At 30.2% G+C, this 25337-nt stretch overlaps 1 protein-coding gene across 5 annotated transcripts in view; it reads right to left on the bottom strand.

Annotated features, from left to right (window-relative positions):
* Window positions 1–15947, bottom strand: part of TfIIS (RNA polymerase II elongation factor) — a 101536-nt gene extending 85589 nt beyond the window's left edge. For all 5 annotated transcript variants that reach the window (XM_075358583.1, XM_075358582.1, XM_075358581.1 and 2 more), the window contains exons 1-2: window positions 15770–15947; window positions 9588–9765 (exon numbers count right to left, since the gene is read on the bottom strand). In XM_075358583.1, coding sequence (XP_075214698.1) covers window positions 9588–9765; window positions 15770–15838 — 247 coding nt within the window. In that variant the 5' untranslated portion in view covers window positions 15839–15947. The remainder of the gene's footprint in view (window positions 1–9587; window positions 9766–15769) is intronic.
* Window positions 15948–25337: the final 9390 nt, after the last annotated feature.

Here is a 25337-nt window from a genome sequence, read left to right on the forward strand (position 1 = left end):
AAACTATAATAATATTAATAAACTGGATATCGACATATATAGGAAACCCACTAAACAGGACACCATAAATCATTATAATTATTTCATTCTTGGAATCAAAAAATATTGACGTTAATTCGTTAATATACAAAGCTATAAGATATTTAATCCATAACAATATAAAATCAAACATTGAATTAAATATCAAACATGTAGCTATAACTGATGGATACAATGAAAATTTAATAAATACATTATAGATTAGAATAAAAAATAAAATTTGTATAAAAGATACTAACAAAAAATAATAACAGATACAAATATGCTCAAACTGATTACAATATAAATTACAAAAAATTTAATAAAATATTGAAATATTTTGAATTAAAAATTAAACGTACAACGAATAATAAAATAATTAATTATATAACAGAAATCCTACTAGAATAATAAAACATAACAAAAAAATTTAATTTAGATAAACAGGAAGTATATAGTTTAAAATGCGCAAATTGTGATTTGGAATATCAGAATGACAAACCGATCTTTTTCAATCAGAATTATCAACACATTAATTTTATAAATAAGGGAAATAAAGAACAATCCAATTTTGCTAGATATATCTTGGAAAATAATCATAATTACAACCCAAATAATTAATATTCTTGAATATTCCAATAACTCTTACAAATATTATTGAAAAATATTACATAAACTTAAATATTAAAATCTGATAATTTATTATTATTATTAAACAAATTTATTATTTAAACAAATATTAAACAATAATACTGATTCTTAGGTTGGCTATACTCACCATATGTTCATACTAATAAACATAACAATTGAGAGATTCATACTGACATGACGTACAATGTTGAAATTATTTTTACATTTTGATGATTAGTTGTATTTATAATTTTTGTTTTTAAAAATTTCAAAATTCATCTAATACATTAATTTGTGAAGGAAATAATTATAATCCATAACACATAAATGTTCCTATGATGGATTAATACCCGAAATGCTTGGACATAATAAAAATAGTTGGTAAGTGGAAATTATTATATACTTAATTTATATCAATACCAATGGGCGATGATTTTTAATAAAAGTATTTTTTTTTTTAAACTAATTAACAGTTCGACTTTGGGACCATAAATTACAAATGTTTGACATATATGAAGCCTACAGTACAATAATCCCTCGCTATTTGTGGGTATTCTGTTCCACACAAATAGCACTACCAACAAAACCAAACTGACATGGCAAAAATGGGGTTAATTCTTAAGTAACCCGAATGTCAATTTTGTATACTATAGTATCTATTAAAAACCTATGTACTAACATACTACATGCTTATGAATAACTGTAGCCATAATGAATGTTTACTTATGTACAGAATTGTATTTTTATTCATGTCATGTTATTTTCAACAATGAAAAACTTATGTACAGTTTTATGTACAAAATCGAAAACACTAACACTAAGAGAACAGAATGTTTTATAACCATGTAACATAGGCCGATGTTAACTTTATTCTTAAAAAAAAAAAAAACTTGTAATATTTTATTTTTTATTTTAGTTCTTTATGTAATTTGCAGAATGATGCTAGTGATGATTCAAGCTGTTATTTAAAATTTATTGATTGCTCTAGGAAAGGGTCAGTTTTAGAAATCTTCAATATTAGCTGCCTGGCTAATAAAAAAATTTTGTTGACAGATTTTAAGTTTAAAAATTCGCACATAACTTCTTCATTTTTGTCTTCATCTTTCGGAATAGGTAAGGCTGCGTTATCAGCTTTTGAAGTTCTGCTTCCATGAGCTCTTCCCTGTCATTGTGCATCAGCTTCTGAACATTTGAAACGTCGATTTCATTGAAACCTTCACTTTGAATTTTATGTGCTGCGACATATTTTATCAACAGTTTTTTTTCTTTATTATTCTGTTTTTATTTTTTTCTTAGCAATGTCAGACCATAAATTCCACCAGCATGCATTAATCACTGATGGTTTAATTCCATCAAATGACTCCACAAGGTTTGCAATGCAATCTGCAATGGTGTAATTTTTCCACCACTGACTCACGGTCAATGAATTAGCCACCTCTGTTTCATTTATCAATCTACTGGAAATCCACTGCAAATAATAGGCTTTGAAAGCAGCGATGATCTCTTGATTCAAAGGCTGAATCAGAGCTAATGTGTTTGGTGGCAGAAAATAACATTCTACATCAGGATGCAAAAATTTTACTTCTCCTGGAGCGTTCAATTAAAAGAAGAATTAAGTGGCAAAGACTTAATTTTCAGATAAAGTTCAATATCTTTTGCAAAAAAATGAAACCATTTAATAACAAAGTTGTTGTTACCCATGCTTTTTTGTTTGATTTCCATAAAACTGGTAAATGATTTTTATCTTTACTTTTCAATCCCTTTGGATTAAACGATTTGTAAACAAGAGTTGGTTTTAGCATGAAGTTACCACTAGCGGTGTAGCAAAACAGGATTGTCAGACAAAATTTAGATTTTTATTTTATAGCAGATTTTTATTTTTCTATAGAAAGCTTCGCAAGGGCATCCCTTCAACATAAGCCTGTTTCATCTGCATTAAAAACTTCATCCGCTAAATAGCCTTTTGTAGATATGAGGCTATGTAGTTGTTCTGGAAATGAAAGTGCTGCTTCGTGGTCAGCTATTGCTGTTTCTCCAGTTATGCTAACATTGTGCAGGGAAAACAGTTTCCTGAAGTTTTCAAATCCGCTTTTACTAGCAAAAACATAAATGCACTGGTCCCACTTTCATTCTTAGATTTAACAAAGTGGCCGTACAAACGTTGTGCTGTTTCTAGAATAAGAAGTGAAGTGAGAGATACCCTTTTTTACATTTGATTTTCAATCCAAAAATTCAAGGAAGGGGGAGTTGATCACCTGCTCGTGGTGTCCCCTACGTAATCTAAATGATCAAGAGGTCAAACTTAAAATGTGTTGACTAAATTAAGATTGATCCATACCTCGACCAAATTAGCTCTTCTCAGAGCTCTCACAATAGCCTCCGGCTAACTTAATAGATAGCATCAGGAATCTTCATGGGAGTACGGAGCAGCCTGATTGCAAAATACGTGCAGTATCATGCACGAGATGTAGGAAAACGACAGACTGGAGCTAGTCATGGTTGACGTAACACTTTACAGTTTTTAGCTTGTAAAACCCTCAGGAAATTTTCCTTCTATGAATCCCTGGAGAGAAACATTCAACTAAATACCATTCTTGTTGGAGACTTCAACAGTCCTTCTCCAAGATAGGGACTGATGCCGTCCAGAAAGTGCCTTGAAGAGATGATTGATAATAACCTTCTGAATGTTGTGGATACACCACCTACCTTCCTCTCATATTCAGGACAACTATCACGACCTAATTTGGTTGTTGTCCACCCACACTTATCTGAAAAAATCAAGGCCCTCTTGCTTGATGATGCTGGTGGATGTGGTCACATAGCACTTTTAGTCAAGGTGGCTACGACAAAAGTGCCACACAATGAAAACTGAGCCTCACATTGGAACTTTAAAAAGGCAGACTGGAATAAATATAAAAAGCTTACTGATTCTGTGATCACAGCCTTCCCTGAAATAACCGTTGCAGCTTTAAACTTAGCTAGCCTCTAGTGTGCTGGTGACTGTATCCTATGGGTCAGAGAAATTCAAATCTTTTTGGACTTCAAAGCTTACTGATCTCAAGAAAAAATTAGACAAAAGCTGCCATAAAGTGGAAAGAACCCCAAGGCCAGTGAAGATCTTAGAAGAGACAAAGTGAGACTACAGAAAGAAATAAGCACAAAGCATTCTGCTTTTAGGAGTTTCTTATCCACACTAGATCATCGAAGACAGAATAAAAGTGCATCAATACATACCACATAATGAAAATATTTTAAAAGTTCAAGAACCATTGTAATGTGGCATGAAACCCACAGTTATCGCTAATGCTTTATGTAAGCATTATGCCAATATTATGTCATGTAAAAGGAGACATTTTTGTAGCAAAAACACTTCCGAAGCATCCAAAGAGTTTGTCATGATACGAATACCATGGAACTTTTTGAAGCTGATTTTACCATCCAGGAATTGGACGATGCTGTCTCTACCCACGCCAAAAAAGCAGTGGGATCTGACTGAATTTTCCCAGAACAATAAATCCACCTTCAGGAAAAAGCTAAGGAAACTCTACTCGGCACTATAAACATGACATGGCATAGACATAATCCACAGCAATGGTGAAGGGCAGAAATTATTCCTGTATTAAAAAATGGTAAAAATGCCAGTCTAGCTGAAAGTTACAGGCGTATATCCCTAAAAAGCTCTTGTAAAGTGGCAAAAAGATGGTTGTCAACCGTCTAAACCAGTTTATCAAAACACATGGGATCTTAGACAATGCGCAAGCTGGCTTCCGCAGACGTCGAAGCACTATGGACTATGTTGTTTACTTTACACGACAAGTCAAAGATGGATACCACAGAATGTCTACACTAGTGGTTTTAATTGGTCTAAAAGCAGCATATGATACCGTCTAGTGACCCATGCTCATTCACAAGCTGGCCATGTGCAATATCTTTGGATGCTTATTAAAATGGAAGTTTTTTCTTTGCCAAAAATTAATCCGAGTGTGCCACAATCGCAGTACTTCCCAAATTCTGCATTCAAAAGGAAGGCCTGGCACAGGACGCTGTTCTGAGTTGTACAATATTCAACATTATGATCAATGACATCTTAGACACAATCAGAGAAGTACAAGGAGTCAAAGCCCTCCTGTACACAGATTGGTCTCCTCATCTGGGCTACTCATAGTAATGTAAATGCATTGGAAGAATGCCTCAATAAGGCATTGCTGAATCTTGAAATCTGGGCAACACACGACGCTGACTGTTAATACCACGTAAACTACATTCCAACTGCTCATGCTTTATACAAAAGCACCAGCAATAAGTCTGTTCTACAAGGGTTAAACACCAGAAGAAAACAACATTTCTAAATACTTGGGAGCTACCCTGGACCAACGACCCACCTGGAAACTACATGTCGTGTCGAGCAATGCATGGGAAAAGCTATGAAAAGGACTTTTCTACTGAACAGACTCACTGCTGTGAAATGGGAAGCTAACCAGGAAGTGTTAATGACAACATATAAAACATACATTACACCAGTCCTGAAATACAGATGCAAAGTGACAGTCACTGCCCACTCCACAACTGCATATAGATGAACCTTGTCTAAAACGCTGATGTGAGACTAATAACTGGTGCTGCTAAATCCACCCTGGTGACAGCTACGGAAGCTAAGACACAAATGGAGCCTCTGCATGTCCACCATGAAAGAAGTGCACTGCGCTTCTGAGAATGTTCAAGAAGAGTGTATAAGCAACAGTGGGACAGTTACCAGCAAGCAACAAGCAGGCTCAAAACCCAAACTGCATATAAGAAACTATATGAGAGTATGGCCTAACACCCGTAGATCAAATTCTTTTTACCACCTGTTGCAAACCAAATATAACTTAAAATAACATCAACTGCCAAAACACACTTCTTATGAAGTATAAAACAGGCTGTGTTCCAAACCATTCATGAAGATTATCCAGAACAGGAATGGTTATATACATATGGATCAATACTGGGAACAGGAGAAACAGGAGCTGCATACTACTGCTGCCACTTCCAGGGGCATCTTGCAGCTGGCACTCCACAAAGAAAGATAATTGAGAGTTTGCTGCAATTCAAGCAGCCTCCACCCAACTTGAAATCCTTTCCACACGGAAAGCAGTTTTATTTGTTGATTAATAAGTAGCCATCCAGAACTTGTCATGTAACAATATAACTGACTGCACAAGAACTTAGGAGTGAAATTGGCAGTTGAAATTCCAATGGGTTCCAGCCATGTTAACATATATGGTAATGAAATGGCTGAGAAATTGGCAAAGCTGGGAACCTCTCTGACTCAGCCAAACCGCAAATAAACTATGCAGTCAATAAATGGATTGACTAAAACTAAACTGCAAAGAATCAAGAATCACTGGAAGAACTTGTCACACATAACTCTATAAGCTATAGCCTCAAACAGTCAGCGTTCTGCATTTAGATTAAAAACCAAACATGACTGTCTGGCCTTGCACCTATGTCGCAAACAAGTTCTGACCTCTCCAGCATGCCAACTCTGCAGCCACAACACTGTGGATGCAGACCATCTGAGAGCCTGCAGAGCTCTGGACCACTCACAGAAGGATGATGAAGGCCTGTTTACACAGAAGCCTGTCTATATTAGTCAGCATGTCTGTATAAAGTATAAATTCAAAGCTTTTTCAGTTTTTTCAATGTTTGTGTCACGACATACAGACATAGCCTTAGTCATCTGAGGACCTACCATTACAATTGTCTGCACCTTTTATTTTTCTTTATTTAGTGAACAGTTGATTCATTAACATTAAACAATTTTACTACTGATCTTTACTAATTACATAACTTTTTGTCTTTTCTTTTAATTGTTCACTTCTGACTTTTTTTTAATGAAGACTGGAGACTTTATAACAGAAAAAAAAACAATAACCATGACATGCATCTCTGAACATACTAAAAACACAAACCAAATATCCACTCAATATCAGAACTGCAATCTGCTGGTTGGTTTTTTTAATGTACATATTGAACTTGAGAAAATGACATAGGTAGCCCACGTGTCAACTGCTGCTATTTGCAGATGAGTCAGCACTGGTATCAAGATTGTTAACAGTGATGAAACAGTGGCTGGTGATGCCTGTATTTTCATTATCATCATAATTAGGCTACACTTAAAATAAACTTTTAACAAAAATATATACATCACATAGGTGTCATGTAAATTTATTATGTTCTATTACTATTAAATAAATGTTACGTTTATTATTTAATAAATTATCCAACTATGCTAATAGCCTCTTTCCAAATATGGATAAAAATATTATTTTCAAATGGTAAAAGTAGTAACCAACAGTTATAACAAAACATTTTTTAAGTACTGTACTAAATGTTAATTTTTTAATTTTTGCTGTTATACAAGTAATATTCACTCTTTTAAAAACTGAATTAGGCAACCGTGAATAGCAAGGGATTACTGTATGCCAAGTTGGCTTAGTAACTTCATTGTTTTAACAGATTTATTTGCCAGTTTGTGGTAAAGATTTTTTTTCAACTTGTGTAGTTTTAACTTAACATTGTTTTATTATTAAACATGACATTATTCTAAATGGACAGACAACTTCATTAGTGAACTTTCAAGTAAGTTTAAAGTTGACAATGATCCACGTGCTTTAGCATGGATTTTAGTTTAAATACCTACATGTCAAAGTAAAATTGTTATAATTTATTACTTAATTTTCTCTTCAAAAATTTCAAAAGTTACAGATCTCAGATTAAGTTTTAATTGCAGATTAAGATCTGTAATTGTTTTTTGATAGACAAATATATTTTTATTTCTTTGTTGGCAGAAATATTCCACTAAATTATGCGTGTTCTACTTAAAGTATTTTTTATTTTTATTTTCCTGTTTAAGTCTCCTGGTGTTGCAACAGTATTGCTATAGGGGAAAAGTATAGTGATTGAGCAAAATTCTGGGTTTCAGGGTTTTATTACATTACAAAACTCCGAATTTTTTGATCTAAAACACAAAAAACATAGAAATTTCCAGAAGATGTACATGTGTTGGGTTATACTCTGATTAATATCTCTATACTGGTTAAACATAAATTCTTTAAAAATTGCTGTACATTGCACATATGTATGTATATACCATTAAATTTTGCACAAAATTAAAATTTTTGACTTTTTGTGTAATGGTTGTAGAAATTGAGCTTTAGTACAATGAAAGTATATTTATGATGTTATTTAGAATTTCAAAGTTTTAAATCAGTCAGATTTAGAGGTGAGGAGATATTGAACGTTATTTCTATACAGTTTTCTCCTTACATCTCAAAAATCTAAGATATTTGCTATATATGCAAGGGCGAGTCAAAAATTATCTATATTTTTCATTCTAGAATTTATTTACACAAATATAGGGGTTCAATAAGTCGATCATTTTTATACACAGTCACCTTTCTTGTAATGCACATTTTCAGTGGTCCACAAGCTTGCGCATTCTTTCCAAGAAGGTTTATGGTTGGTTGGCAAGCCACATATTATGCTAAATATTACACACTGCATATGTGACTACAGTCATACCAACTCTAAGCATGCATGCAAACCTTGAAGATGTACAATGGCAAAAGTATAGATAATCTCTGGCATGCCCTTATTTGTATATTGTGTGTAAATACAATGTAAATCGATTCTATGTAGACATAAATGATTTTGGACAAAAATATTCCAACTTTGACCTGATTTTCAATCCCATCAGACAAAGAGGGCATTCATGGGTATGAAAGAGGGCATCATCATACCTATATTTTACTTTAATAAACTATATAATTTTTAAGTAAGTAAATGCTTTTAGTCTTGTAGAATAACAGAATAACAAATTGGGCCAAGTATGGGTCCAGTTATTTAAGTACAGGTCCATACATAAAAGATCAATTTTTGAGAATAGAAACACACAGTATGTAGTATTAATGTAGACATGGAAATTTTGTTAAAAAAAGGGTGTCATATGGGACCATAGTTAAAAATTAAAACTTTTAATGTGACATTTGTCTGTTTTTCAAACTGATGGTGATATTAAACAAGTTATCTGAGGTAGCTGTTGAGCAAGGAGGGATAAAATTTAGGCAATTGGATGGAATAACTTATAATGTTCTGCTAGCTGAAAAAATATAATATAGAATCATTTTAACAACCATAAACATTATATTTCTTTACTTTTTTGCTTAAATAACAAGAAAGATTTAATCAAACCAGAATGACACCTTTATCCCTAGGTTTTCTGTTTCCCTATTTTTATATTTCAATACCAAAATAACCTGCAGCTTAATTAAAATGTATGAAATATTCACAGGTTTTACTTTGTTCTTACCATCTCAGAACATCACAATGGTCTCTTTCAAATGATAACTGCTCTGTTTTAAATCAGTTTCACAATCATGTATATGATACTACATTTTGAAAATGGCAATAATTTTAGATTAAAAAACATAAAATTCTAAAGGCTTAAGTGATATTGGTACGTAAAAATTAGTTCTCTATCAATTACAAACCAAAATTTGATAGCTTCAAGCATATTTGACGGTTGATAAAACATATGAATGAAAACAATCATATTTTGGATAAAAATATAATAAAATAAAAGGAAGAGTTAATTTTAACTACTTATCAAATTTGAAAATTTTACCTATTTTGTTTGGCAGATGTTCAATGTTGACATTCTTGTAATTTTTTACGCATGGTAACAATAAATTAATTGTAAACAATAAAAAAAGTTACTTCACATAATTTTTCTTAGAGTTGTCTGAACATATAGGAAACTAACGTAATACTCTATATTAGATGACAAAGAAATAAATAGTAAATGGTCAAGTAAAGTAATGACAAACTGAAAACAAGCTCCACATTTAGTAATGCACAAAATTGTTTAACACATACTTACATGTAAAATACTTACATACCTGATAAAAATTTTTTCCAATTTTTTATAAGTGTCTTAGACAAACTAATAACTTCATCATCAGTACTAGACTTTCTTAATGCATTAACAGTCATTCCAATTCTAGTTTTGGTTAAAATTTCTAAATTGACTGGTAAATTTTGAAGGGCTTTGAGCAAGTCTAAAGCTTGCTCCTGTCCCTAAAAGTAAAAAAAACATTTTTAAATATATTTGTAATTTCATACAACAGGGTTAACTAAACTAAACATACTACATTTCATGCAGTGATGAATGAAATTACCTTCTTCTACTCAAAAATACATCAGCTAGCTCATCATTGTGCTTTTGTTGAGGAACACACACATCAGCTATGTTTAAAATAACTGATTAGCCCATCCAGTTGTGAAATATGATGGTTTTTTTTTCTTAATGAGACATATGTTAACCACATGAAATTTACTGTCAAACATGTGAAGTTTACAGGTTAATAATTGATGAAGTGAAGGATGCTGAATGTGAAAAAACATTTACGATGACGAACATAGCGGTCACTTGTCCCCCTATCAATGAATCTTTGAAGAAAAGATTCATTCTGATATATAATTCATGATTTCTGATTTGTATTTTTAATTTCCCAACATTTTAAAATCTCTTTTGATTGAAACTGTAATTGAACACTTGCAATAAAAAATTTTTCTTCAGAGATTAGGCCAAAAATTGTAACAAATGTCCACAAAATTAAATAGATAGCATTCTTAGAATTTTCACAGCAGTCTGAAAGGGAAAGGAAATATTTTTTTTAAAGGATTGTCTACAGTAATGAGATGTGGGTTTGCCACATGACAGCAGAATACAACCAACAATTACTTAAATGGCAGCAGTCTTTTCCTCAAAGCCAAGAAATTCAAAGCAACTCTTTTGCAAGAAAAATCATGTGCTCTGTTTTCTGGGCTTGTTCAAGAATTCTGTTGGTATATTTAATGCAGAAATGTAATGCTGTCAAACTCAGTAAAAGTAATCCAGTGCAATAACTGAGTTCTGGTACTGTGTTATTGCATGATAATTTATTACAAAGGAGGTGCTTAACCAATTTTGCTGGGAAAAATTCAGTCATCCAACTTCAGTTTAGAAATGGTGTTAAGCAATTACTTCTGTTTATGCACCTCAAAACAATCATGACAGTAAAAAGTACAGCATTGATGATGAGGCAAACGAGATGTACAGAAATGGATCAAATCATCAACAGCTGGTGATATAAGTGATATAAGCTCACTATCAAAAGGAAAACTCATTAAATTGGTGCAATGATATAAGTGCCTCAACTTGCAAACTGACACAGTTGAAACACTGATTAATGCACATAAAATTATCATCCAATAATCAACTTTTTTCACTAGTTAAATCGTACTTTTTTTCTGGATTTCATCTGGATTATTTTCTTATTCATTGGGCTATGTGGTGCATTGGTGACAATAGGCCATTGCCCACTTACAATCATTATGAAAATCCAGTTTCAAAATTCTTTTCTACTATAAAATAGTTTAAAATTATACTTATATTAACACAACCTTTGATTATTATGTTAATTGTTTACCAGAGCATGACAAAGCCAGAGACACAATAACCATTTTCTAATCTTCAGGTGACAAGGTATGGAAAACAAAAAAATATTTCATGCAACTAATTAAAAAAAATAACAGAATTCTTCTCCAGCTGTTATATCCACGATTAGAATAGCTATTACATTTCCATGTAGTGTCAAAACCACTTCTCAATCTATTAAGATCACATCTTTTACCAATTTCCTCTTTCATTGGATCTACCACCTTTGTGGTAAGTTTCTTGTTCTACTCCAGTTTCCTTCTGTTCCTATACTTTCAATGATATTTGTTGCTTGTTGTCTAGTTGATGTAGGTGCTTAAACTATCTTAATTGTAGTCCTACTCGTTCCAGCAAACTAATCATACCCAACTGACCACATTTTTCACTAAATATGTATCTGAAAAATTTCCTCTGTACTTGCTGCAATGTGCTTTTGTCTTTATTTAGAGTGCATGCTCTTACCCTCAATGCATGTGTAAGGGAGAAGGAATACGTCTTATACAGAAGGTCTTGCCCCTCAAATGAAGTATTAATAGAATTAATATAACTATCACCTAAATCACAGAAAATATTTAACAAAAGTAAATTACACAAAAGACCCTTAATTGAATCACAATAATTCTTTGACTATAGCAACTGCGTTGTAATAAGGCCACTGTTTCATTTTATACATTTTTAAAAATATTAACATTAAACTTAAAAGTTACTACAAAACCAAACAAATCAAACTATAAAGTTTACATAACTTTTAATACATCAAATATAATTTTAAATGCACAAAATAATCCTAACATATCCTGTCAGTATTTATTTGCAAGGTTATGATGTTGTAATGAATATTTTTATACTATGCAAAATAATCATTATTACACATAAATAGATGGGAACATGTTACAATAAATTACTACTTTCTTATAGCTCTACTTGAAACAGAAGAAATTCAAAATGGTCCTTATATAATAAATAAAACTTACATATTAAACCTATAAAGTTATGTTCATTAACAATAGTTTTAAACTTACAATTAAAAGGGTTTAGTTTATTTATTCATCTTATGGATCCATTGCTTTCAATAAATAGAAACTTTTTAAACATGATTAATTTTAAATGGCATAAATCATTAATAAATTAAAATAATCTGTGTAAGTGACAAAACCACATAAATAATAAACACTGCTTTTCACAAAATTAAAAAAATCATGCAGTAAAACAAGATCAGATGTAAGACTTACAAGCTATCAATTTTTCCTATATTTAGAACTTTATTAGTAATGTACAGAATGTACAAAATTACAGTAATTTAAATAGTTTTTGGGTAGAATGAGCACGCTGTAAGTTTTATATAATCCTCACTTTTAGTCTCAAGCACACTTGCAGATTATCCACCAGCTAGTAAGATTATCAATTAAAATATCATTGATTGTAGTGCAGGTTACTACTGTATATGTACGATGCTGAATACTTCTGTCACAACTCTCCCTACGATAAGGCACATGGATTTTCAGGACTTTGATTAAATACATAATTTAAAATATATTTAGTGCAATTTTAGGAACTGTAAAATATGAATAGATCCCTAATGTTCTGTATTGTATGATATTTATTTCATATCTTATTAATGCAATATAATATACCATGGAGACCAATGTCAGGATTGCTCAATTTTGTAAAATCAAATATTATTAAACAGACTTGAGCACGTAGTCCTGAGAAGAGAATAGCCTAATCATACACACAGCTTGTGTAACTAAATTAACATGCTCTTGCAATTATATTATGGCAAAACAAAAATATATGTATCATAAATACAGATTTTTAATCATATGTATTATATGCTCTGCAAAAATCACTAAAATTCTACGGCATCAATGATTGTTTGGTATTGTCAATGACTGCCATTATTTTAAACATTTGATAAAATTAATGAAAAATTAGGATCAATAATTTTATATAATGTATTACGTAATCAACAGGCTAACAAACTGAATTTCAATGATTCTTTTAATCAGATACATGAACTGATTATTAGAATATTACTACTGAAAATCATCAAAATATTACTTGTGCATTGATTATATTCAGGAATTTATTAAGTTTGCCAATAATGGCGATACTTAAAGTACTTTACAGTAAGTGTTTTTACAAATATTTTTCAAAATAATATTTATATTTTGTGTTATCTAATTTTTAAAGCTTTTGTATAGTATTTTCATTAATAATGATAGAAAACTACTTTTTTTTATATATATATAAATATAAAATTTTATATATTTAGAAAAAAACCCTTGTATTGCTTTTAATTTGACATTATTGTTAATGAGTGAAATACCAATCTTGGTTTTCCAAATATCAGTAAAGGTTATGTATGACAACATTTAAAGGTTTATTCTTTTATCATTGCAGCAGGTTATGTAAAAGATTAAGCTACCTTCAATGCCAGAACAGATACAGGGGATTCATATGGTGTAAGTATAATACTGCACTATAACAGTACTGTAGATAGCCCTGACTAACAAATTACAAAAGTACCAGTGTTAACAAATAGACAGTGCTGCAATCAAATCACATGTACAAGGTCTACACGTCTTTTACCACCCTACAAGATGGCAGCGATCTGCACCACACTATCACGAATCCAACCAAGGAATGTGGCAGTCAATATTTTAGAGATTTTAATTCCCTTCGGTATTCAAATTTGATCTCACAAACCAATGCCATCACTCATGCAGTCCTATTATTTACAAAAACTGCTAATATTCACATAAGGGGCCAAAGAAGAAACAATCAAAATGAGGTAATCCAACATTGGTTGCTAACTCATCCAGAAACTTTGATAGGTGTGTCTGTCCAGAAAATATTTTGTACAAATGGGCATAATACCATCTACAACTATCAATATAGGTTTAAAAATGTACTAAATTTATAAATTCAGATGATGGTTTCATGATAAATGCAGTCAGGAAATGCATTGTTTTCCCAAATTGTTTCCCCTTAATTGACACTGATTCATAAATAATTTATCCATTTTCCAGTCTGTTTTTGAGGCATTAATATACAATGACTAACATTTCTTTGTTGATATTAAACCTAAATAACATTATATTACATAAATTTAGATCATTTTAATTTTTGTCAACCGATTAATGAACTGAAATAAATGAAAACTGAACCTGAATAAATTGGCCCAAATCCCAACTCTTGGGTCATTATATGGCCATAAAATATGATTTAATCTACATCTTACAATTAGTATCTTATCACACTAAATGAATAATATATATAAATGCATATTAAGTTTTTAATTACGAAGTATAAACTGTATTTACTTTTTAATGATTTATTTTGTATATTTGTTGTTATATACATATAAATTTTACAATATTATTTGCATTTTTATCATTTAGGTGTAGTAATACTGACCACATATTAACTATAAAGATATAAGTAATACAGAAATAAAGCGCTAAATGTATTATATTCTAAAGTAAGTTTAATTACGTAGTAGTATCGCATAATTTGGTAATTTAATAATACATGAACAAGTGTAAACAGAAGATTACCAACATAATTATGGTAAACTAGAGAAAAACAATAATAATAATAATAATGCACCCTAGCTAAGTGAAAAATAATAATGCACTCTAGCTATAAAAACATTAAGTAAATGTAAAAGCTACATTTATATAAATTTAAACCACAATTTTTAGACAGAGTTGCTATTGTATGAATTAGAAATAAACTTCGCTGACATGTGGCAAAAAAATATGAGGATAACAATTTTCCATGATTTCAAACAATAGTGGCAGAAGTTGATAACTTATTAATGTGGGTTACACCATAATGTTTGAATTTACAATGTAAATTACAAAGAGTATAGTGTAACCGTACAACTTATTGTTTTAAGTTAAATTAAATTGACTAACTCAACTATGAACTTGGCCAATACACTAAAAAGTAGGCATAATCCTTGTTTACCCTGAAAAATCCGTGAACAAATTACATAAACGTGGTCTAGGTAAATGGAGTATTATCTGACTAATTTGAGTAAAATCTGATTGCTTAAAATCAGTTCAGAAAACTGAATCTGTATAATTTTTTGATGCACTTTTAGAAATAATATGTACAGTTCATTAATGCAAAAAATTAAATTCTTTATTTTAAGAATGATAGTTTTTAAATATACTTTCAATAAGTTCTGAAAAAATAACGAAATTTTGCATAAAAACAAGAAAACCAATTCCAGAATGGAAAGACAAAAAAAGTCTATTTTATTAAACCAACTCATAACATGGGCTATAATCAAAACATAAAGCATATTAATTGTAAAATAATTTAACAAAAACAATAATTATTTTGGGGTTAAGGTGGATTCTCATAAATATTTTTTTATTTATTTCAAATAATTATTAAAATAACTAGTTCTATAATTTATACAGAACTAAATGTAAGACTTCAACGTAAACACGGTGCATTCTGCATATTTCCGGACCGAGCATTAATATATTGCAACTTTGCAATTAATAACAGCGTTCTGGCAATTTTGTCTTCCAAGAGAGCACTTACAGCTATAGATTTAAAAAGTAATACTGCTATATTACATACCGTTCCATCACTAGAGGTCATTTTATTAAGCTTTTTCTGAATTTTCATAACCTCTTCTTCAATATTCATGGTAAACAAATATTACTTAACAGGTAATGCAAAAAATATTATTCTAACTGCACTAATTACTCACGCACAAAACAAGAGTACGCATCTCGCGTCTGGTATGGCAGAATAGTATATCTGAACAACAGACCTTCATGAAATGTTGCCAATAATGAATATTTTATTATCGTGTATTTTTAATTAAAATCACTAATAAGAATTAAAATCTTTTCAAATATGTCTTTAAAAAAAACAAAAAATATCTAAAATAATATAAAAATAAAAACTATCTGATTATATAAAAGAAATGTAGAAAAAATTGAAAGAAAAATTAAGTAAAGTAAAAGAATGTTTTCATATGAAATTAATAATTACTTTGTGATTCATTATGATTGAACAGTTTCTTCTCCTTTGAATTATAAAGAATATTTCAAAAATTAACATCGATGCCAAAGTGTAATAATAATTACGAAAGTGATACTTTGGATAAAACAACAAATTTTAATAACAATTTTGCCTGAATAGATATTTTCAGATTTTTAGATTTTACAAGAAATAGTTCACGTATTATTCACATAAATAAATAAATTACCATTTGTGTAATGCATTTCAGACATATAAACTATTCCAAAGGTCATTAAGAGGTTACTTTAAATTTAAAGTCAACGGTTGAAGTGACTTACGTTGTACCGTGTTGCAAGCTTGAATGATGACTAGGTTTCGTAAATCAAATTGCTTATCTAGTCTTTCAAACCTCGAATTACGAGATAATATAAATAACATTTCAAAGATTATTTATTTCAGCAATAATTATGGCCCATACATTTCGTTTACACTGTTATCGATATACAATATTCTAATTTCTTATATGTTTTCGTTCAGGTAAGTTTTATTGTTTTTACACGTGACAGTCGGCAATGAAAAGATAACAATGGTTGTAGTTTTAAGTTTCAAAAATGTTGAGGTAAACTTTTCAACCTGCTTTGTCATCGACAATTTTAGTAAATAAACAAAATATTTATAAAATTACACTAGTTGACAAAGAAGATTTTTTTTGTGTATCTGGAATCGTACATTGTGATTTTAACTATTTTTGTAGTGCTGAATTCCAAACTTATAAGAATTTGTGTATTACGTCACGTTTGTTTATTTTTTGATACATACGATTTATTTACCAATAAATGCATAATCACTGAAATCATTAAAATGTGTATTCATTTAAAATTTGGTTCATTTTTATTTATCCAAACAGATAAATTGAAATACATTAATACAATTTTAAAATAAGTTTCCAAAAGTCTAAATCAGTGGAATTATCTTAACCCTTAATTTTTTAGATATGTTAACACTTTTTTGCTTGTACGATGTTTCTCCAAACAAAACCAACAATAGTCGTGCACCATTCTAGGATCCCATCTGATACAACAACTTTCAGATGATTACAAACTTGCCACTCTGTATTTTATTGCTTCTAATATTGATACCATTGTTTCATGTCGACTGCGTGATCTAATGGAATGGAAGAGTCAATAAAATATGCCATTCTTCAGGAATATGTTGAATTCCAAGCTCTTTCATCAGGTCATCAACACCAGTACAGATGCACAATGTATTTTTCATAGTAAAATAAATGAAAGAGTTTTATTTTGTGTTCTAAACATTGTAACTTTTTTTTTGGTAAAAGATTCCATTATTGCAGTCTAGATCCTAGAAGTTCGGCTTGCTGCTTTGATAACTTAAATTCCGAACTAAATCATTAAGTTCATGTTAGTGAATTAAATGAGATTTCTCATCATATACAGGAAGAAATTCTTCCTCTGTATCATCTGCTTCATTTTCAGATTGTTCTAACAATGATTAGATACAGGTACTACTCTCCTTGTGGTACTGGCTATAAAGTTGAGGATACAAATGTGTATTTTATGAACTTTATATTTTTGAATGAAAATCCAAATATATTTGTCAAACAGATTTTATCTTGATCCTGGACAACCACAGATCACCGACAACAGAAACTGTCTGGATCATTTTAACATCCACAAACTTTTGCTGAAGCCATGTTGTAAAAAAAATAAAAATGAAAATCACTTTTGTATTATAAAGAAGTGATGAAAATATAGCAAAACAGTAATAACAATGGAAAATACAACTCACAGTATCAATTAGTGAAGATAGACTGAATAAGATTTTAAAGCTCTGTAGTAGGCACAGTAGACATCTAGATATCTACTTCTAGTGATAAAGTGCATTTTATATTTATTTTTTTTTCTTTATTAAACTTGTATGCATATTGTTTAAAAGTAAAAATACAGAAACTATTCTTAATTGCAACCAGTAGATGATCTAAGTGACCATTATAAAAAAAATTTTATAAATGTACGATTTACATAAAACCTTTACGTGGTAATACAATTTCAGTAGCATATTTGAAATCACCCAAATTACAATAAGAAAAGTACTATAACACATTAGATACAAATGTTGTGTTTAGTGTTAACAGATTTTTTATTGCTGCCATTCTTCAAACAAATCAACTTATGAATTGGTTAGTGTGATTTTATTTATTATTTATTTTTTTGATTAAAAAAATTATAATGTCAAATTTTTAGTGGCATAAATGTTTTTTTTTATTTAACCTCCGAGACCACCATTAGGTATTGCTTAAGAGGATGAAATGAATGATTTGTAGTGTGTGAAAATGCCATGCCTGATCAGGATTCAAACCAGGACCTCCAGATGAAAGGCTGAGACACTACACTTGCACCAAGGAAGCTGGTGAGTGGCATAAACTGCATTAATCAAAAGCCACTAAAAAAATTTCCCACAGAATGCATTAAAATCAGTTGTAGCATTCTTTAACTTTGGTTATATATGGTAACCAGTTAATTAAATATAGTTTGACCGTTGAAATGTTTTCCTTATCTTACATCTTCCAATTTATGAGTAGAATTCCCTGATGGTCCAGGTAACTGTAGAACCATATGTTGTAAGGGATGCAGTGTATAATCTTAGAACACCCTATAAGAGTTTAATTAACATTCTTGAAGGAATTTTAAAAACCTTTTGCTGGAATAGTTTATTTCAATTAATGAATATCAAAAATACACAATCTTTTTTAAGAAAAAATACATAAAATGTATACAAATTCTTGTTGCTAATTACTTTCATTTTTTTAATATGAAACAAAGAGTGAAAATAATATAACAGAAAGTGAATAAGTACAAAGTACTGCTGTTGGACATATGTAAAAAAATTAGAGTTACCACAACAGGAATGGCATAATTCATTTTAAATAGTAAATGTGAATGAAGATCTCTCTCAAACTAATTTTGAGTGCAGTATGTTACATATTTGTTTGAATTGAAAAGTTAGTTATTCTGAAGTATTTTGCATTTTTAAGTTCAATATTTTTCACTTGCAGCTAATGTAACAACAAAAAATTGTTTAAACAAAATTTTAAAGTTTCTTTTAAATTCTCCTGAAGTATAAATGAGTGATATTCAAGGATTTACAGAAGAGTTTGGTTCTTATTTATATTACTTCAAAAATGTTAAATGATTAAAATTAATATTCTTCGCTAATTTGCCATGCTTTTATTTTTTGGGTTAGTAAAAATATGAGATATGACCTCTTTTCTTTTTACTTTCTTGTACAAACTAAAGGAAATATTGTGATTGTGAAAAATTTTGGTTTTCAGATTTCAATTGAAATATCCAGTGCTTTCACTGCACCCATAGCTTCTTCAGGTGTTTTTATTCGAATAAGTTGAATAAACATTAAAAAATTAAACAGAATGTGTTGTTATTCTCTGTCACTTCATTAAAGAGTGTTATGTACTGGTAAACATTAGTTTGGTCCAAAAGAAAATTAGTATCCAGTCTAGCATTTACCAGGATTTAAACCTTAAACTCTTGACTTTGAAAATCAGCTGACTTTGTTATGATGCAAAACTAAACTAGCCTGGCAGGTTACATATATCTTGTTCAAGCCTTTCTCACCCATACACAATTTTATTTTTTCTTACATTTACCTAATACAATGAAGATAAATTCTTTACCACCCATTTTATAAAAATTGGAGCAGCTATTTTAGTTAACTACTGTCACAATTGCTCATATTATAATGATATACTGTACAGTACTATTATGACAAATACTATGTGTTGATCCAACCAATTAGGAGTTTCTCTTCATTGAATTGCAGCCTATACAAATTGTGAGCTAAATTCTGGGCTTTTTTAAGGCCATGGTTAAAGTTTTGTAAAATAAAAGAACTGTAAATAAAGTCAATCAAATAGAATAACTGGAAGCAGCATAATAATTTAATTCTACACTCTATCACATTCAAGAATATGGTACACGGTTAAGCATAATGTGCTTAAAAACTATTTGGTTTAACTGAATAAATAATAAAATGTCAATACAGATAATATTTTTAGTATTATTAGGTAATATCATAATAAAATATTTGCTTAAAAACATTATAGTCCAATGGTGCTTAATTTAAATTTCTATGTACACAGAAACAAATACATAATTAGTTTTTACTAATTACCTTCTCTTTCACCCTTTCAGCGTGTTTTTGGACAGATTTGGCAATCAAAGAGCCCTTGCTTTTGCCATCTTTTGATCACTACTGAAAAAAAACTAAACCACTTTCATATTCCTTTCACAGACTAAACTAGAAAAGGAAATGAACAAGGAATGTTCCATACACACGCTTGAGTAAAAAAAAATTATCTTCCACCAGCACACCAGTGTCAGCACTGTGGAAGCAACAGTGCTCTCTCTCCCTTGCAGCTTTGTATGCGTACAACAGCCAAACACCATGCCACTGGAACTATGAAGCGCAAAGTTGCATACAAAGATTTTTGTATCTTTTTCATAAACTGGGGGATGGCTACTGAGATTAAGCTTAAGATTATATATTGTACAAATATAAAGAAAATAAGACTCATATTAAATGTTATTGATATGCGTCTTCCCAAATCAGCTACTTTGGAAGTTGAGAGTTCCAGCATTCAACTCAGTGCCTATATTTGGTAGAGAACCAACTAATAATTTTAAAGAAACAGAAAGAACATGTTTTACCTAAACCTTTGATCAGTGATATGACCTGTACCTCATGGCCAAGAAATACCTGTTCCTTCACCACCAGATAAATTAGATAATATATGTGTTGAAGGAGAGGTTTCACAGGCCTAAGCTAATGAACTGGATGATGAAAATGATGATTATGACTTTCGGTCCAAGGTTGAAGGAAAAAACTTTGTTAGTTTCTGGCACTACTTTTTACTGGTGTAGGAAGGGTTTAGGAGTTAAGGCTGTACAATATTTTTCTCAAGAAGATGCATTAGTTTACTTTAATGGTGTAGCTGGACTCATGGAATGATTCCACAATACAAGGTTTCTGAATGGAGACTATTCACCTATTTGTTGGAAAGGAGTTTTATGGCAGGTCTTCTGCACATTGGAAGTAAGAATATTTCTTTACCAGTGGGGCATTCAATTCATCTGAAGGAGTGTTATGAAAATCTTGAGTTACTTTTAATTAAGCTTTAGTATAAGATCGGGGTTAGGCAATTTGTGATGATTTAAAGATACTTGGACAACAGATCAGTTTCACCAAGTATCCACGTTTTTTGTGCGAGTGTGGTAGATAGCAGCACTGTAATAAAAAAGAATGGCCACCAAGCCATAGTTTAAAAGTTTGTATGAAAAAAAAGCAAAATTTAGCTTCCTCTTACATATTAAAGTAGAGTTAATGAAGCAATTTGTTAAGCCATTAAAAAAAGATTGAGAGTGTTTTAAGTATCTTTGGCAGTCAGTTAACAGCTTTATCAGAACAAAGATAAGGAGATTGTTTTTATTGGGCCCAATATAAGAATGCTTAAGAAAGATAATTACTTGCATCTAAAATGGAGGAAGCAGAAAAACAAGTTATGAAAGCCTACAAGGATACTTACAGGATACAGTTACAAAGTTTCTTGGCAACAAAATAAAGATTATAAAAATATTGCATAGAATATGTTAGAAAAATAAAAAAAATGATGCTGTAAAATGAGCATAAAGGTGCATTTTCTTTATATGTATCTTGACTACTTTCCCATAAATCTTGGTAAGATTTAGTATGTGAGGAGCAGGGGGAAAGATTCCACTTATGCATGAAAGAGATGGAGAGGAGATACAAAAGGAGATGAAACATGAGCTGATAGATGACTATTATTGGATGTTAAAAAGGGATGACCCATTGTGAAACTAGGAGCATCAAAACAAAAAGAAAAAAATTATAAAGATTTTTATGAACATATTGTACTATATGTTTTAATGTTATTTTAAAGAAATTTTGATTTTCATATCACTTGTAAGTAAATACTAAATTAAATTAAAAATTGGTTTTTATATTTTTAAAAAGTTATTATTTTTTCATCTTTTTGTGAAAAATGCTTGTGATGGAGAACAATGCTTATGTGATGGTTATATTTGAATTCAGTGCCCAAAAATACATAAGAATCAGCTATTAAATTATAAATAATAGTTTTTTGATCATTAAAAACACAGGTCTATATAATTATTTACATTACCTTATCTTGCCATGAAATTCCACAGTCTGGGCTAATCCTAGCATGAAACAGCCTACAACAGCTCGAGCAAACTGCACTTGACTGTGATAAAGGCCTAAAATTGCCTCTGGCACCCATCCCTTCCAGGAGGTTGGTCCCTCGCTACAAGGATTTCTGTCCACTTTGTGCAGAAAGGGAGAGTGTCACGGAAGACAAACTTATTAGCAAATTGTTCTGTCAGGTCCCTGCCATTGAACACTCTTCTGGATCATAACACAGTTGCACTTCACAAGATGAATAAATGCAAACTACTATTTAATAACTGCCATTTCATTAGAATGACCCAGCAACAAAGGACATAGTTTGCACACTGCAATAGGCAGGAAGGTATTGCACCCTCTGACATCCTTGCATTCCATTCCCGTCTTGTCTTTTCTTGGAAAAAGAAGCAGTTCCTTTGTCACTGCATATTGTTTTATTAACAAGTTTGTTACTGACAGATCTTTTTATGCAAAACAATCTAATACTGCTAAAGTAGTTAATTATTGAGGAACATTAATGCTTATTGTAAGTTTGGTATTTTAGGTTTTAATTTGGTGCTTTTTATTTTGTGCGTTGTCCCTTTTTATTTTAAACTTAAAACTTCATAGCTTTAAGTTTTAAAATTAAAACATTAAGTTTCAAAATTTACTGAAATTAATCTTATTAAGATTCATATTATTCCTCTGTATTGTTAAATTACATTTAAATTGTATTAAATAAACCACATAGAACAGAATATTAAGATAAGATGTATTTTACCTTAAATTTTCATGAGAGTAATTTCATGAAAAATGTACTCATATTCTGTACTATATATATATATATATATATATAATCATACCAATAATTTATTATTGGTATGATTTTTCAAAGTGAAACAATGTGGTTAAATCTTGTATCTTGTCACAAATGAAACTAAATTGATTACTCCAAAAGGTTTTATAATTTAATAAAATATCAAAAGATTTTGCATTGTTAGCAATAGAAATACATTAGTGTGAATTACATCAAATATTATTATTGTTAGTTATGGAAATTCTGTTCATGTGATTAGCAATGAAATCTCTACATGAGAAGCACACTACAAATTTTATCCATCATTGCAGTTTAAAAGATTGTTACAATCCATTCTAATTACCTTCAGATACTATGAAGGTTACCTTCAGATACTATGAAGTGATTTGCAGAGTGTTGTTCTGAGATTCTAAAGATAATTAACAAATATTATGAAAACGCAGGAACTAATATTTAAACCACTAATGAACTAATGACACTTTCTGGGGCAAATCATATTTTTCATTTTAGAGTGTGGAACTACTTTAAAATATAATTTAAAGTCATTTAAAGTTATTCAAAGTCAATGTTTTTTCACCCTCTTTGGAAGTGCTATGTTTTTAACTTGCCGTTTGCTTACAACTATGTCTTTGAGTGCTGCTTTCTTAGAGCTGATTAGTCATTTAAAAAAATTTGCGAAGAAAGATTTAATTTAAGAAAAATTTAAGAAAACCTTTTCCATAATTAAGCGAAGGCAAACTTAAAGAAAGTTTATTTATTGGGTTTAATATTAGAAAAAGAAAAGCAAATTTCAACAGTCCTGCTTTTGAAGTGAAGCTCAACAAAAAAAAATTAGCTGAATAGAAATTATTTATGAAGATGATAAAAAGAATTTTAGTCTACAAAAATAAGAAAATTTGACTCCACATAAAAATAAAATTAGAAAATGTTATCGCGTTTATGGTAAGTTTACATTATTTTGCTATTTTATTTTAGATAGTCTAACGTATACTTATGAAATTGAATAAAATAAATTGAAAAATAAAGAACATGAAAAATTCTTAATAAAAGAATTTTAAAGAATTTTAAAAGAATTTTAAATTTTAAGAATTTCATTCTTAAATTCTTAAGTGTTCTGAAAGTTATTCTTTTGGCAATTTTTTTATGACGTGCATTATTATTGTTCACTACAAAAAAAAAAATTATAAATTTGCCTTATTGCAATTATGTTTTAGTTTTCCTCAAAATTAATTAGAAATAAGTAATTTCTTGATGTTTCATAACAAACTTTTATATCTTCAATTTTTAGGTAGATTTCATAAGAAAGCTACCTATTGTTAATGGGTATCATGATTCGACTTCCAGAAAATTTCAACATATCTTCATATTTCAAAATCCCCAGACCCCAAAACCACCGTCAGCTCAAACATTTACATATATATCTATATATATTTCACTTTCTTGTGGACACAATAACTGCCATAATTTTGCGCCAATCAGTTTCAAATCCTTCCTTAAAAATAACTTGTCCCAAAATCTCAGTCAAGTTCGTTAATGGCCAAAATCAGACCATCGGGGTGGAAATGGGGGAGCATTTTCGACAAACAAAATATTGCTGTAACTTTCTTATTAAGTAAAATATCTAATTTGTTTAAAGTTCCTACTATTCTTTGGATAAGGACCTAAAACTCATAAGTAAAGGTTTTGATATCACCAATCATTAGCCCAGGGGGTAAAAAAATGCAGTTTTGAAGACAAAAAAAAATCATACCTCCCTTAATAGGCACAGTATCGAATCAGTTTAAAGTGGTCGTTAATCCTCTAAACATTACCTAAAACCTTTGTCTGAAACAATTTTTGATACTTAGGCTTTAAATCCTGTCTCAAAACTAATTTTTCATGAAAATATCTTCATCTCGCAGGTAAGTGTGGGTATATTCAAGCATAGTTATCATGTAAAGTAAAGATTGGTGTTAAAATAATGATATAATCTGCATAATCTAATTCATAATTAAATTTTATTTGTATTATCTAATTACAATTGAACAATATAATTGTATTGTATCCTATAATAGATAATCTAATTTATCTAAGCTTTATAATGCTTAAGTAAAAAACTGATTCTGATATTAAAAAGGGAGAGTT

This window comes from Lycorma delicatula, chromosome 2 (genome assembly GCF_047948215.1).
Source record: "Lycorma delicatula isolate Av1 chromosome 2, ASM4794821v1, whole genome shotgun sequence".
Taxonomy (NCBI): domain Eukaryota; kingdom Metazoa; phylum Arthropoda; class Insecta; order Hemiptera; family Fulgoridae; genus Lycorma; species Lycorma delicatula.